The 16,050-nt window shown below is 49.1% G+C and overlaps 1 protein-coding gene across 14 annotated transcripts in view; it reads right to left on the reverse strand.

The window, feature by feature from the left end:
- The window catches only part of specc1 (sperm antigen with calponin homology and coiled-coil domains 1), a 109,543-nt gene that overhangs the window by 48,290 nt on the left and 45,203 nt on the right, over nucleotides 1-16,050 (reverse strand). For 12 of the 14 annotated variants that reach the window (XR_015073237.1, XR_015073238.1, XM_085964581.1 and 9 more), the window contains one exon: nucleotides 14,942-14,983. The exons of the other annotated variants lie outside the window; for them this stretch is intronic. Coding sequence is in view for 10 of the 12 variants with exons in the window: in XM_085964581.1 (XP_085820707.1) it covers nucleotides 14,942-14,983 (42 nt within the window). In the remaining 2 variants the exon portion in view is untranslated. The remainder of the gene's footprint in view (nucleotides 1-14,941; nucleotides 14,984-16,050) is intronic. 14 annotated transcript variants of the gene reach the window in all.

Raw genomic sequence — 16,050 nt, forward strand, 5'->3', positions numbered from 1 at the left:
AACCGCCTGGGAGAAACCGGCCACTACATGCAGTCCAGGGCCTGGCCTGGGAAAAGGGTCACTCATTGTGTAACTGTACAGAGTCACTGTTTATTCAGGGTAAGGGTCACTCACTGTGTAACTGTACAGAGTCACTGTTTATTCAGGGTAAGGATCACTCACTGTAACTGTACAGGGTCACTGTTTATTCAGGGTAAGGGTCACTCACTGTGTAACTGTACAGAGTCACTGTTTATTCAGGGTAAGGATCACTCACTGTAACTGTACAGGGTCACTGTTTATTCAGGGTAAGGGTCACTCACTGTAACTGTACAGAGTCACTGTTCTCGGCCTTTTGGCTAAGATGAAGCGTAGTCACACCCCAGTAATGGGGTGGTGATGGTCACCCCCAGCTATGGGGCTGCGTAAAAGAAAAAAAAACCTTAATTAAGGGGCGAAAAAAACTGTACAGAGTTACTGTTTATTCAGGGTAAGGGTCGCTCACTGTAACTGTACAGAGTCACTGTTTATTCAGGGTAAGGGTCACTCACTGTGTAACTGTACAGAGTCACTGTTTGTGCACCAGTCGCTGAAGGTAAGCATGCAGGTGCAGCAGGCGGTTAAGAAGGCAAATGGTATGTTGGCCTTCATAGCGAGAGGATTCGAGTACAGGAGCAAGGATGTCTTGCTGCAGTTGTACAGGGCCTTGGTGAGACCACACCTTGAGTATTACATGCAGTTCTGGTCGCCTTATCTGAGGAAGGATTTTTTTGCCATGGAGAGAGTGCAGCGAATATTCACCAGACTGATACCCGGGATGGCAGGAATGATGTATGAGGAGAGATTGGGTCGATTAGGCTTATATTCGCTAGAGTTTAGAAGAATGAGAGGGGATCTAACAGGACTAGACAGACTAGATGCAGGAAGGATGTTCCCGATGGCGGGGGAGTCCAGAACCAGGGGTCACAGTCTAAGGATAAGGAGTAAGCCATTTAGGACTGAGATGAGGAGGAATTTCTTCACCCAGAGAGTGGTGAACCTGTGGAATTCTCTACCACACAAGGCAGTTGAGGCCAATTCATTAAATATATTCAAGAAGGAGTTAGATATATTTCTTAAGGCTAAAGGGATATGGGGAGAAAGCAGGGACAGGGTACTGAATTTGGATGATCAGCCATGATCTCATTAAATGGCGGAACAGGCTTGAGGGGCCGAATGGCCGACTCCTGCTCCTATCTTCTAACGTTTCTATGTTTCAGGGTGAGGGTCACTCACTGTGTAACTGTACAGAGTCACTGTTTATTCAGGGTAAGGGTCACTCGCTGTGTAACTGTACAGAGTCACTGTTTATTCAGGGTAAGGGTCACTCACTGTGTAACTGTACAGAGTCACTGTTTATTCAGGGTAAGGGTCACTCGCTGTGTAACTGTACAGAGTCACTGTTTATTCAGGGTAAGGGTCACTCACTGTGTAACTGTACAGAGTCACTGTTTATTCAGGGTAAGGGTCACTGACTGTGTAACTGTACAGAGTCACTGTTTATTCAGGGTAAGGGTCACTGACTGTGTAACTGTACAGAGTCACTGTTTATTCAGGGTAAGGGTCACTCACTGTGTAACTGTACAGAGTCACTGTTTATTCAGGGTAAGGGTCACTCACTGTGTAACTGTACAGAGTCACTGTTTATTCAGGGTAAGGGTCACTGACTGTGTAACTGTACAGAGTCACTGTTTATTCAGGGTAAGGGTCACTCACTGTGTAACTGTACAGAGTCACTGTTTATTCAGGGTAAGGGTCACTCACTGTGTAACTGTACAGAGTCACTGTTTATTCAGGGTAAGGGTCCCTCACTGTGTAACTGTACAGAGTCACTGTTTATTCAGGGTAAGGGTCACTCACTGTGTAACTGTAGAGAGTCTGTAGCGGTACTACTGAGTTAATATACATAATTCTCTTTAACTTACCTGTACGGGGCGTTCCTCCTTTGGTAGCGCGGGCGAACACGATGACATGGGTAAACGCGATGACGCGGGCGAACGCGATGACGTCACGTCACACATCATGTGACGGCCCCAAGCGCGGGCAAACGCGATGACATCACGACACACATCACGTGACGGCCCCAAGCGCGGGAAACGCGAGCAACGCGATGATGTCACGACGCAAACGCGAGGACGTCATCACGCAAACCTCCGGACTGCCTAGTCAGTCCTCGTGGCGTCCCCACTGGGGTAAGACCTGTTCCAAGGTTCTCCTGCATTGATCTTTGTTGGTTTCTGTACTTCGTCAAATCCTTCATTAAAAACCTATTGGATTGTTTCTCCTGAGTCGACCTCAGTCATTTGGTTAGGAATACACCTATTCCTACATTGGTGACCCCGTATCCGTGAACATTTTTCGCGGAAGAAACGCACAGCCTGAACCTCGTCTTCACAGAAGACGACTGACGTGTACAGCCGAATTCGTCCAACACCTACATTGGTGACCCCGTATCCATGAACGTTTTTCACAGACGACGCGCACAGCCTGAACCCCATCTCTGTGAACGCTTTCGCAGAAGAAGAGCACGGCGAACAACAACCGACGAACAACAACCGATGAACACCAATTCCTACATTGGCGACCCCGCCTTTGCGAACGTATTCGCAAAGGAAGCGCAGCCTGGAGGTGAGCCCGTTTTTCACGAACATAACGCAGCCGGACCCCAATTTTTTGTGAACGATTTTCACAAAAGAAGCACGCCATGGAAGCATCAGCCGTTTCGTTGTCGCTACCGCAATTCAGGGGGCAGCAACCGCCCTCGTGCTTTCCTCAGGTAGAAGCCCCGTTCACCAAGAATTTCGATGTGGGACATTTCTACCGCCACACGGATCATCCGCCTCCACGACATCTCCCAACGCAACAGCAAGTATACATCCCTCCAAGCGCCGGTTCCGCAGGTTTTCGGGCCCACAAGATCGGAGCGTGCCCCCGCGGAGATGCCACGAGGGCTCGCTCCACACGAACCACGAGGACTCGCTCCTCGCGAACCGCGAGGACGCGCTCCTCGCGACCCACGAGGACGCGCTCCTCGCGACCCACGAGGACCCATCCCTCGCGAACCACAAGGACCCATCCCTCGCGAACCACGAGGACCCATCCCTCGCGAACCACGAGGACCCATCCCTCGCGAATCACGAGGACCCATCCCTCGCGAATCACGAGGACCCATCCCTCGCGAAACACGAGGACCCATCCCTCGCGAAACACGAGGACCCATCCCTCGCGAAACACGAGGACCCATCCCTCGCGAAACAGGAGGACCCATCCCTCGCGAACCACAAGGACCCATTCCTCGCGAACCACGAGGACCCATCCCTCGCGAATCACGAGGACCCATCCCTCGCGAACCACAAGGACCCATTCCTCGCGAACCACGAGGACCCATCCCTCGCGAATCACGAGGACCCATCCCTCGCGAATCACGAGGACCCATCCCTCGCGAATCACGAGGACCCATCCCTCGCGAAACACGAGGACCCATCCCTCGCGAAACACGAGGACCCATCCCTCGCGAAACACGAAGACTCATTCCCCGCCGACGACACACCAGCCCATCAGCCTGCTGGTTGTGTTTTCTACCACTCTTTTCGGCGCGAAAGCGAAGCGTTGCCACCCTCCCGGCAGTTTTCTACCTAAATCAGCAACAACTCGAAGCGTTGCCGCCCTCCCGGCAGTGTTCCCCCTAAAGCAACAACAACTCGAAGCATTGCCGCCCTCCCGGCAGTGTTCCCCCTAAAGCAACAACAACTCGAAGCGTTGCCGCCCTCCCGGCAGTGTTCCCCCTAAAGCAACAACAACTCGAAGCGTTACCGCCCTCGCTACAGTTTTCCCCTCAACAAAAGCAACCATCTACTGATGCTGCGACCATCGACGACGGGTCCAACGGGCATCCCGCGGCCGCGATCGGCCACGCAAAAGTTGCTGTCATCACCAATCACTGATCAACGCAGCAACTGTTAACTTGCTTCAGTGTTACCACGGCACGCACCGTTCCGTGCGTTCCCGACTTCTACAGAGTTCGCTCGCCTGTCGGCGGATTCACCCACCCGCCAAGACCCACGTTCCTTTCCTCCTGGATCACCCGTTCGGCGTTCCTGCAGATTTCGTCAGACTGGGGACTTTTTCCAACATCAACAGAGCCATAGTCCGCGCCTGCCCAGCTTGCAAGCCACCACGAGTTGGCCAGCATATTTCGACCTCGCCCGCCTGACCATCAGCCGCTCATCGTTGTTACGGCACACCAGGTACGATCGTCTGCCTTTATGACGCGGCCAGCTGTTTCGCCCCGGCGCCCGCTTTGAACCACGGGCTGCAGAGGTCACACGTCTCCACGGTCTTTCGCATGGCTGAATGCGTTTTGTTCGCCATGACACCACGGTCCTTCGCATGGCTGGATACGTTTTATCCGCCACGACGCACGCAAGGATCCGCTCACGACCAGCACCTTTGGACCTCGCCCGCCAAGACGAGACAGCACGATCGCCGAGACCACCGGCCACCCATCATCCTTTTGCCAACCCAAGTACGACACCCGCCAGACCGCCAGCCACCCAACAGTCTCCGTCTCGAGACGACAGGACTCGTTCATTAAAGCGAATTCTTGGGGGGCGTATGTAGCGGTACTACCGAGTTAATATACATAATTCTCTTTAACTTACCTGTACGGGGCGTTCCTCCTTTGGTAGCGCGGGCGAACGCGATGACACGGGTAAACGCGATGACGCGGGCGAACGCGATGATGTCACGTTGCACATCACGTGACGGTCCCGAGGGCGGGTAAAGGCGATGACGTCACGACGCACATCACGTGATGGCCCCAAGCGCGGGAAACGCGAGCAACGCGATGACGTCATCGCGCAAACCTCCGGACTTTCTAGTCAGTCCTCGTGGCGTCCCCACTGGGGTAAGACCTGTTCCAAGGTTCTCCTGCATTGATCTTTGTTGGTTTCTGTACTTCGTCAAATCCTTCATTAAAAACCTATTGGATTGTTTCTCCTGAGTCGACCTCAGTGATTTGGTTAGGAATACACCTATTCCTACATGTCACTGTTTATTCAGGGTAAGGGTCACTCACTGTAACTGTACAGAGTCACTATTTATTCAGGGTAAGGGTCACTCACTGTGTAACTGTACAGAGTCACTGTTTATTCAGGGTAAGGGTCACTCACTGTGTAACTGTACAGAGTTACTGTTTATTCAGGGTATGGGTCTTTCCACACACAGGATTATTTTATGTATTTTTAAAAAAATTGAACTTTGCATATTCCCAGTCCAAAACCTAGAGGCCAATTAATTGTAAGGAAGAGGGAGAGAGAGAGAGAGAGAGAGAGAGAAGAGAGAGAGGAGAGAGAGAGAGAGAGAGAACCAGCAGCGGAGCATAAAACAGCGGGGGAAACAGCGCCGACCTGATTGGAGACACCAGCAGCGTCCGAACCGTCGACAATTTCAAAAAAAAAACAAAGAGTGACGTCACAGGACAGCAGGTAAGTGATTGGTTGGTGAGTATTAAGTTTTTTTTTTCTCAAACCTCGGACAGTGGTTTAAACTCGGTGCGGGAAACTATAACGTACTGTATTAAATTTATAGCTTAACTAGTTAAACTAATTAATATAACTATAAATAATCATTGAATAAAGACTTTAACTCATTAAATAAATAAATAAGGCTAGACTAAGATATGGCAGGGCAGGTTGTGTGTCTGGACTGCAGTCTGTGCGAGACTGTCCCAAGTGAACACGCCTGCAGGAGATGTCTCCATCTCGAACCTCTCCGGCTCACAGTCATTGAGCTGGAGTGAGAGTTGGAGACACTCCAAAACATAACGGAGGGGGAGGAATTTCTGGACAGTTTTATCCTGAATACAGTCACACCCCAGAGGAAAGCACATGTTGAGGAATGGGAGGGTGTGACTGTTAGGGAGCCAGGTAGCGGGAATTTAGGAGAGGTTGAGAAGGAAGTCCTGCAGACACTGGTCCTGTCCAACAGGTATGAAGTACTCGCTACCTGTGAGGACAAGGAGAAAGACTGCGGGGAGGACAGCCACAATGCAGACCAAGGCACCGTGGCTCAGAAGGCTGTCCAAGGTGGGGGGGGGGGGAAAGAGCAAAATAGAAATGTGGTAGTAATAGGGGACTCTATAATTAGGGGGATAGATAGCGTCCTCTGCTGCCAAGAACGAGAACCCCAAAGAGTGTGTTGCCTACCTGGTGCCAGGGTAAGGGATATCTCACAGCGGCTGGAGAGGAACTTGGAAAGGGAGGGGGTAAATCCAGTTGCCGTGGTCCATGCTGGAACAAACGACATGGGTAGGAATAGGGAGGAGGTCCTGCTGAAAGAGTATCAGGAGTTAGGATCTAAATTAAAAAGCCACGTGCAGATTGGCATAGAAGCAGACAGATCAGAAGAATTAACACGTGGCTAAAGGGCTGGTGTAGGAAAGAGGGGTTCCTTTTCATGGGACACTGGCACCAGTTCTGGGACAGGGAGGAGCTGTACCGATGGGACGGGCTCCACCTGAACCGGGATGGGACCCGCGTCCTAGTGGAAAGGATAAATAGGGAGGTGGCAAAGGCTTTAAACTAGTAAGAAGGGGGGGGGGGAGATCTACAAGAAATGTAAGAAGCCTAAATATAAACAAAACAGGAATAGTGAGCATAGGAAAGAATAAAGTAAGGGAGAACATTGACGACAAGGGAGCAAATACAGTTATAGAACAGAAGTCTAAAAAGATGGTTAAACATAAAGTGAGATGAAATCCTATTAAAAATGAGTTACACTGTTTGTACAGCAATGTACACAGTGTTCATAATAAAACATGGGAGCTGGAGGCAATCATGCTTTGGGAGGAACCTTCTCTTCTTCTTAGGCAGTCCCTCGGAACCGAGGATGACTTGCTTCCACATTAAAAATGAGTTCTCAGGTGACTGATGAGTCCAATGCGGGACCTACAGTCTCTGTCACAGGTGGGGCAGACGGTGGTTGAATGGGTGGGTGGGTGGGGTGCTTGGGTTGACATGCACTCCTTGCGCTGCCTGCGCTTGGCTTCTGCTTGCTCCTGGCGAAGAAACTCGAGGTGTTCGGCACCTTCCCGGATGTTTCTCCTCCACTTCATGCAGTCTTGAGCCAGGGATTCCCAGGAGTCAGTGGGGATGTTGCACTTTTTCAAGGAGGCTTTGAGGGTGTCCTTGAAGTGTTTCCTCTGCCCACCTAGGCTTTCTTGCCGTATCGGAGCTCCGAGTAGAGCGCTTGTTTTGGGAGTCTTGTATTGGGCATGCAGATGATGTGACCCGTCCATCGGAGCTGATCGAGCGTGGTCAAAGCTTCAATGCTGGGGATGTTGGCCTGAGCGAGAACACTGACGTTGGTGCGCCTATCCTGCCAATGGATTTGCAGGATCTTGCAGAGGCAGCATTGGTGGTACCTCTCCAGTGCTTTGAGGTGCCTGCTGTACATGGTCCATATCTCTGAGGCATACAGCAGGGCGGGTATCACTGCTGCTCTGTAGACCATGAGCTTGGTGCTGGGTTTGAGGTCCTGGTCTTCAAACACTCTCTTCCTCAGGTGACCAAAGGCTGCACTGGCACACTGAAGGCGGTGTTGGACTTTGTCATCGACATCTGCCCTTGTTGACAGTAGGCTCCCGAGGTATGGAAAGTGGTCCACGTTGTCCAAGGCCTTGTCGTGGATTTTGATAATCGGGGGGCAGTACTGTGTGGGCAGACATTGTAGGGATTACTGAGACATGGCTACAGAAAAATCAGGACTGGGAATTAAACATTACAGGGTATAACATATTTAGAAAAGATAAAGAGGGAAAAAGGGGAGGTGGAGTAGCTATACTTATTAGGGATAACATAATGGCAGTAGAAAAAAGGGACGTAGATATCAGCAAGACAAAAATATAATCCATATGGATAGAGATAAAAGATAATAAAGGATCAATCACACTAATAGGCATAGTCTACAGACCACCGAATAGTGGAAGGGAAGTGGAAGAAGAAATATACAAATTAGAGAAATGAGTAAAAACATAGAATAATAATCACGGGGGATTTCAACCACCCAGATATTAATTGGACAGAAGAGGTAGGTAAAGAGGATAAGGAAATGGAGTTCCTACATTGTGTACAGGACTCCTTTCTAACCCAATATGTAAAAAGCCCAACAAGGGAGGATTCACTATTGGATCTAGTTATGGGGAATGAGCCAGAGCAGATAAGAGAAGTAAAAGTAGGGGAACATATAGGCAATAGTGACCATAATATAATACACTTTAAGATGATAATAGAGAAGGACATAAGTATGACAAAAACCAGGTTAATAAATTGGAGAAAAGCTGATTTTGAGGGGCTGAGAATAGAATTTGGGAAGATAAAATGGGCAACAATATTGGCAAACAACAATGTAGAACGACCTTGGGAAACATTTAAAACGGTGTTCAACAGAGTGCAGGAAAAATATATTCCGCTAAAAGGAAAGAACAAACTAAACACTAATGAGGCTCCATGGATGAATAAAGACATAAGGGAACAATTGAGGGCAAGGAAAGAGGCGTACATTAAGTACATAGACAGCAGAGGAGTGCATGATAAGAGAATATGAAGGGATTAGGAGAGAAGTCAAAAAAAATTAGGAAGGCAAAGAGGAACTATGAAATTAAATTATCAAGGAACATAAAACAAAATAGTAAAATATTTTACAGGCACATCAATAAAAAAAGGAAGGTTGGGATGGGAATAGGGCCATTTAGGGATAGACAGGACAGTACCACAGGTAACGATAGGGAGATGGCAGAAATATAAAATCATTATTTTGCTTCAGTATTTACCAGGGAGATAGAACAAGTGGACATGACATTGGATGATGAGATTAGTAATGAGATAAGTGCATTTAAAATAAAAAAAGGGGTATATTAAATAAACTAATCAAACTCAAAGAGAATAACACCCCTAGTCCGGATGGATTGAATCCATACATTTTAAAAGAATCTAGGGAAGAGCTAGCAGAGGCATTACTACATATATTCAATAATTCGTTAGAAAAAGGTGTAGTGCCAGAAGACTGGCGGATAGCTAACATAATACTGATATTTAAGAAGGAGGATAGAACTTGTCCAGGGAATTATAAACCATTCAGCTTAACATCGGCGGGAGGAAAAATAATGGAATCCGTACCAAAATAGAAGAACATCTAGAAACGAAAATTATAATAATGAATAGTCAGCATGGATTTCAAAAGGGAAAGTCTTGCTTGACCAAACTCATTGAATTTTTTGAAGAGGTAACAGAGAGAGTAGACAGTGGTAATGCAGTGGATGTAATTTATCTGGATTTTCAAAAGGCCTTCGATAAGGTACCCCATAATAGACTAATGAATAAGGTCAGCGAATGCGGAGTCAGGGGACAAGTAGCAGAATGGATAGCTAGCTGGCTTCAAGACAGAAAGCAGAGAGTAGGGGTAAAGGGTAGCTATTCACAGTGGCAGAAGGTGGGTAGTGGTGTTCCACAGGATCAGTGCTGGGACCACTGCTGTTCACAATTTACATTAACGATTTAGACTTTGGAATCAAAAACACAATTTATAAAATTTGCAGATGATACCAAATTTGGGGGGGATAGTCAATACTGAGGAGAACTGCAACAAATTACAGGAGGACATTAATAAACTTGCAGAATGGGCAAATAATTGGCAAATGAAGTTCAACACAGATAAATGTGAGGTATTACATTTTGGTAGGAAGAATAGGGAGGTCACTAATCACTTGGAGGGTGTGAGTCTAGGTGGGGTAGAGGAACAAAGGGATCTCGGAGTACAAATACACAAATCACTAAAAGTTGCGACACAGGTTAGCAAGGCTATAAAAAAAGCAAACCAAGCACTAGCGTTTATTTTTAGAGGGATAGAATTGAAAAGTAGGGAAGTTATGCTAAACTTGTATCAAACCTCGGTTAGACCACACTTGGAGTGTTGTGTACAGTTCTGGTCGCCATATTATAAAAATGATATAGAGGCAGTGGAGAGGGTGCAGAGAAGATTCACAAGGATGTTACCAGAAATGCGAGGGTATACATATCAGGAAAGGATGAACAGGCTGGGTCTCTTTTTTCTTGAAAAGAGAAGGCTGAGGGGTGACCTAATAGAGGTCTTTAAAATTATGAAAGGTTTTGATAGAGTGGATACAGAGAGAGTGTTTCCACTTGTGGGGAAGAGCATAACTAGAGGCCATCAATATAAGATAGTCACCAAGAAATCCAATAGGGAATTCAGAATAAACTTCTTTACCCAGAGAGTGGTGAGAATGTGGAACTCGCTACCACAGGGAGTGGTTGAAGCGAATTGTATAGATGCATTTAAGGGGAAGCTAGACAAGCATATGAGGGAGAAGGGAAGAGGGTTATGCTGATAGATTTAGATGAGGAAAGACGGGAGGAGGCTCGTGTGGAGCATAAATGCTGGCATGGACTGGTTGGGCCGAATGGCCTGTGTCTGTGGCTTATATCCTGTGTAATCCTATGTAGAAACAGAGAGAGAGAAAGACTGAGAGAGAGAGACAGAGACAGAAACACAGAGAGCGAGAGAGACAAAGAGAGACAAACAGAGAGAGACAAAGAGAGACAAACAGATAGAGACAGAGAGAGAGAGAGAGAGAGGTGTGGTTGAGCCCCTCCCTCCACACAGTTTGAAGATATTTAGGTGAAACAGCAATTTACTTGTACTTCTTGCAATTTAGTATACTGTATTCGCTAAGGAGTCCAAACGAAGATTGGGTGATCACTTTGCGGAACACCTCTGTTCAGTCTGCAAGCGTGGCCCTGAGCTTCCGGTCGCCTGTCACTTTAATTTTCCGCTCCACTCTGACCTCTCTGCCCTCAGCCTCCTGCACAGTTCCAATGAAGCTCGAGGAACAGCACCTCATCTTTTGACTAATATTTCCCACATTACAACAGTGACAACACTCCAAAAGTTCTTCATTGGCTGTAAAGCGCTTTGAGATGTCTGGTGATCGTGAAAGGCGCTATAGAAATGCAACTCTTTCCTTCTTCTTTCTTTATTAGGCACTTTACAGAAGTCGGACTCAACACCGAGTTCAACAATTTCAGATCAGAACCATTGCTCCCATTTTTTCGGACGGCAACTGTTGATGATGATTCCGATATTCCCATTTACACCTCCTCTAGACCCATCTTTTGTTTCTTTACTTGTCCTATTACCATCGCCTTTTGCCCTTGCACTTGCTTAAAACCGGTTATATCTCTAACCTTTTCCAGTTCTGATGAAAGGTCTGTGACCGGAAAGGTTAATTCCATTTCTCTCTCCACAGAGGCTGCCTGACCTGCTGAGTATTTCCAGCATCTGCAGTATTTTGCTTCTGAAGATATTTAACCAGTTATAGTGATAGTGACACTTTCCCAATCATTTCACCCATTTGCACCATGACAGATGTTTTCTGATGTCAGGATTCCTGTTGCTCATCAGTCTCTGGGTTCAGAAGGGGAAACACCAGGTTCACTGTTCTTTAAAACTCAGATTTAATTTTAATGGAAATGTACTTCTGTTCATAAACAAGGAGTAAAGAAGCGTGAGACAGCGGTGCAGCGCGGGAGGGGACACTCTCTGTCAATCTGTGGTTCACAACCTCTCAGAATTACAACAACCCGTATATCAACATCCTCCATGGAGCCGAGGATCGGCAGGAGCCACAACTGGATCCGAGGATCGGCAGGAGCCACAACTGGATCCGAGCACTGGCCCGGCCTTGGACACATCTGAGCATTTCCTGCACAAAATGGACAGGATTCGAAGGGATTCACTAAATAGAAAAGATAAATAAAGTCGCTTTTTAACTTCAGCAGAGCTGTACTGAAGTCAAACAGGAGCGGCTGATCATCGCCTGCAGTGATCAGGAACAGGACATTCATCACCTGCACTGTCAGAGGCAATGGTCCACACTTCAATGTCCTGGCACTGTATCTCCACTGCTTCCATTTGAAGAATAGGAAGGCGCAGGTTTAGATAAAAACATTCTTCATTGAGACATACCCGACCGGTCTCAGGAGATTCTCAGCCTCTCCACTCCATGGGGTTGGGTCTTGCCTCCTGAGCATGGGCAGCAAATTAACCCCAAAACAATTGAGAGAAGCGCCAATCCTCGCAATGCAGCCACTGAAAACCCCTTTAGACTGAAAAATCTCATAACTTCGCCCTTTCACCTTTCGTTTAGCAGAAGACCGTCTCCCGGTGCGGGTCGGAGCCCTCGCTGGGCAGACAGCAGATACTCACATGCGGCACAGTGAGCAACACAACTCACAATCAGCTGTGCAAGGGCACTGCTACCGTCCTCCTGGACACACCTTCCCCACTGGATGGTGCTTCGACCAGTTGGAGGTGCGGGGCACACTCTGTAACCCGATCATGATCAGCACACCCGGGGTATTTGAGCACATGTGTCTCATATCCACTCCTCAGGTAATGTCCTCCAGCAGTTGTTGGCTCGGTTCTAGAGGTAATTGCTCTTCAGGTAATTGGGGCAGTTTTTGGTAGAATACAAGAGGATAAGGGTGACTAGAGAGGTTTAAAATTATGATAGGATTGGACACAGTCAATAAAACTGTCCAATGATTGAGGGTTCTAGAACAATGGGAGGTGGATGTAGGATTGAAATGTAAGATATTTAGGACAGGGAGCACTATTAACTTTTTTTTACACAGTATGTTGTGAGTTAGTGATTGAAGCAGAGACCATGTCAATATTTAAGACTAGGTTAGATATGGGGGTTAAAGGAAATAAAGCGGTATAGGGACGATTAGGTTACTGCTTGTGTGGGGGATAAACACCAACAAGGACTGGTTGGGTTGAATGGCCTGTTTCCATGGTGTCATTTCTATGTAATTCTTTGTGTGGTAAAATGACCTAAACAGGACAGCTTGGGACTCGAGTCTGTCCAGCTCCAGTACCGTGTGCCATGCTTACTTGTCATCAGCTGTTTCATTTAGGTCCTTGTGTGAGGGAACAAGGTAGTACCCGGTGTGACACTGTCACCTTCCAGCATTCTCAGTGCCAGGCTGGTGTAGGCCAAAGCTCCTTCCTCTCTGTACCTTTTTGCCTAAAATCCACCACACAGTTCAACCCAAGATCTGAGACATGGATCAGAAGACGGGACATCGTAACTCCAAGCACCTGCCGAGCTGCAATACCGCTAGGCGCCTACGGGTGGCGCCTCTGTGGCCGAGCTGCAATACCGCTGGACGCCTGCGGGTGGCGCCACCGTGGCCGGGCTGCAGTACCGCTGGACGCCTGCGGGTGGCGTCACAGTGGCCGGGCTGCAGTACCGCTGGACGCCTGCGGGTGGCGCCACAGTAGCCGGGCTGCAGTATCGCTGGACGCCTGCGGGTGGCGCCTCTGTGGCCGAGCTGCAATACCGCTGGACGCCTGCGGGTGGCGCCACCGTGGCCGGGCTGCAGTACCGCTGGACGCCTGCGGGTGGCGTCACAGTGGCCGGGCTGCAGTACCGCTGGACGCCTGCGGGTGACGCCACAGTGGCCGGGCTGCAGTACCGCTGGACACCTGCGGGTGGCGCCACAGTGGCCGGGCTGCAGTACCGCTGGACGCCTGCGGGTGGCGCCACTGGGGGGTGAACATTGAATCAAAAGAGTAGCAACAAAACTTGACTTTAAATTGTGGTAAAAGTAAGTTTTCAAATAAATCTTCTAAATTACTAACACGTTCTTAAATCCTGAGTAATAACAGGTTATATCTTAAAAGGGAGATTGGGTTCCCTAGTGGGTCACCCAGTGTGGCACTGAGCTCCATCCCCAGCCTGTGCCGAGTTCGCTGATCTCACCCGGACAGCTGTCGGTGCTACAATTGGATTGGAGGAGAAAAAATAACCATCCAAGGTTCAAGCTTCCAATTGCTGTCCCGTGACCCAAAGTGTGAACCTTGGCTAGAGACTGGATCAGACTTGGGAAAAGTGGGAAATAACATAAGAAAATACTGGAAATGAAGTTTCAGCTGCTGAATGACCGCGACATTTCCAACATTCAGCGCTGTTCCATTAGGACTGCGAACCCTGGGAGATTTGCCGTTTCGCAGCCAGAGGTAGAGGCTGATTGTAGTGATGCAGTGGCTGAGATCAGATAACCACGGCCTGGGAACTGAAACCAGGCCCTTCCGGCTCTGTATGGCTCAGTTCCTCATTAATTGGATCATTTTCCACTGAGTCATCAGAGGAACCAACATTACACAGAATGTACAGCACAGAAACAGGCCATTCGGCCCAACGGGCCCGCGCCGGTGTTTATGCTCCACACCAGCCTCCTCCCACCCCTCTTCATCTCACCCTAACATTGTTAATAAATGCAAGATTTAGAACTTTCTCAATATACAGTGTCCGAGTGAGCAATGGACAGCTGACTGGACACCAGAGAAAGGGACAAAGGAACTTGAATTGGACAATCAGCACCCACTGGTGCCGTGTCACCGGCCTCACACTAGATGGCAGCGGCACTCCATGGACTGGATTCAGGGCATTGGTTCAGAAACAGTTACTGGAAAATAAATACTGAAGGTTGGAGGAGTGAAGTTGCAAAGGTCATGTCCACCTCCTAGTTTATTATAGAACTTACAGCACAGAAGGAGACCATTCGGCCCATCGTGCCTGAGCCTGCTCTTTGAACGAGCTCTTTAATTAGTCTCACCCCCCCCCCCCCCCCGCCCATCCCCACAGCCCTGCACATTTTACCCCATCAAGTATTTATCCAATTCCCTTTTGAAAGTTACAATTTCAGGCAGTGCATTCCAGATCACAGCAACTCGCTGTAAAGTTCTTGTTCACATAGACAGGGCCCTGGTTCCCCAGACACCCCCTCCAGCAGGACTCGAAGTCCCTGCACTTTCTCCTGAGCTCCCAAGTCTCGGTCACCGGCTCAGAGTCTTCGCTTCACACCCGGGAGAGAGATCAGACCTGTGGAGGAATGAGCGAAACGGTCTCAGAGAATGAGCGATTGGGCAAAGGCCAGAATAAGATTGAAAGTGCAGCTGGTGTAGACAGTCCGAGCGACAGGCGGCGAAGCACAGAGAGGAGCTGCTGCTGGCGAGAGTGGCGGGGACGGGGAGACCCTGGTCCGGTACAAACTGTTTAACCTGTAACGAGATCTCCGCACTGAGCAGGAGCTGCGGGGAATATTGATCAGAAATAAATTGACATCTCGTTAAATCAACCTTTGTGTTGTTTTCAGTGCTGAAGATCAAGAGAGGTCACTCGGGTAATTCCCTAAACCCATTGCACTGCCAGACTTGGTCCTCAGGACCTTGTGCAGAGTCTGTGTGGTCATGGGGGTCATCACAGGCTGTGGCCCGCAACACTGCAATACCTGGACTCGGTCTGGGAGTCCTGGGGCAAAGTTGGATGCGGGGGAGGAAGGTGGATCCGTACCTTCTGTGTCAACATTTCACCCAAACCTGCAGCAAAAATATCACCAGATAACAGCGGGAACCCGAGGCGCTCGTCCCAGCGGGCGTGGGTCATGGGTGAGGTGTGAAAGGTGAATCTTGGGTGGGATGGTGAGTGTGCTGGTCACTAATTGCACATTCGCTGTTTAATATTCAGATAAATAAAGGTTTTTTGCCACTTACCCTGGGCTCAATGTTCTGGCTGAAGTTTCCCAGTCAGAAGTAGTGAAATCAGCAGGAGTTCAAAGCTGCCTTCGGAGGAGCAGATATCAGCATCGATCAGAGGGAAAAGACAAAAGATCTGTAAAGAGGAGGGGGAGGGGAGGTAGAGGGGGAGGGGGAGGACGAGGGGGTGCGAGAGGGGAGGGAGGGGAGGGGGGGCGGAGGGGGAGGGAGGGAGGGGGGGAGAGGAGGGGAGGGTGAGGGGGGGGAGTGGGAGGGAGGGAGGGGGGAGAGGGAGGGAGAGGGAGGGACGGGGGGGGAGGGAGGAGGGGGGGGAGAGGGAGGGAGGAGGGAGGGGAGGGGAGGGGGAGAGGGAGGGAGGGAGGGGGGGGGAGAGGGGGAGGGAGGAGGGGGGAG

This window comes from Somniosus microcephalus, chromosome 22 (genome assembly GCF_052327205.1).
Source record: "Somniosus microcephalus isolate GS21.2 chromosome 22, FLI_Smic_1.0, whole genome shotgun sequence".
Classification (NCBI taxonomy): domain Eukaryota; kingdom Metazoa; phylum Chordata; class Chondrichthyes; order Squaliformes; family Somniosidae; genus Somniosus; species Somniosus microcephalus.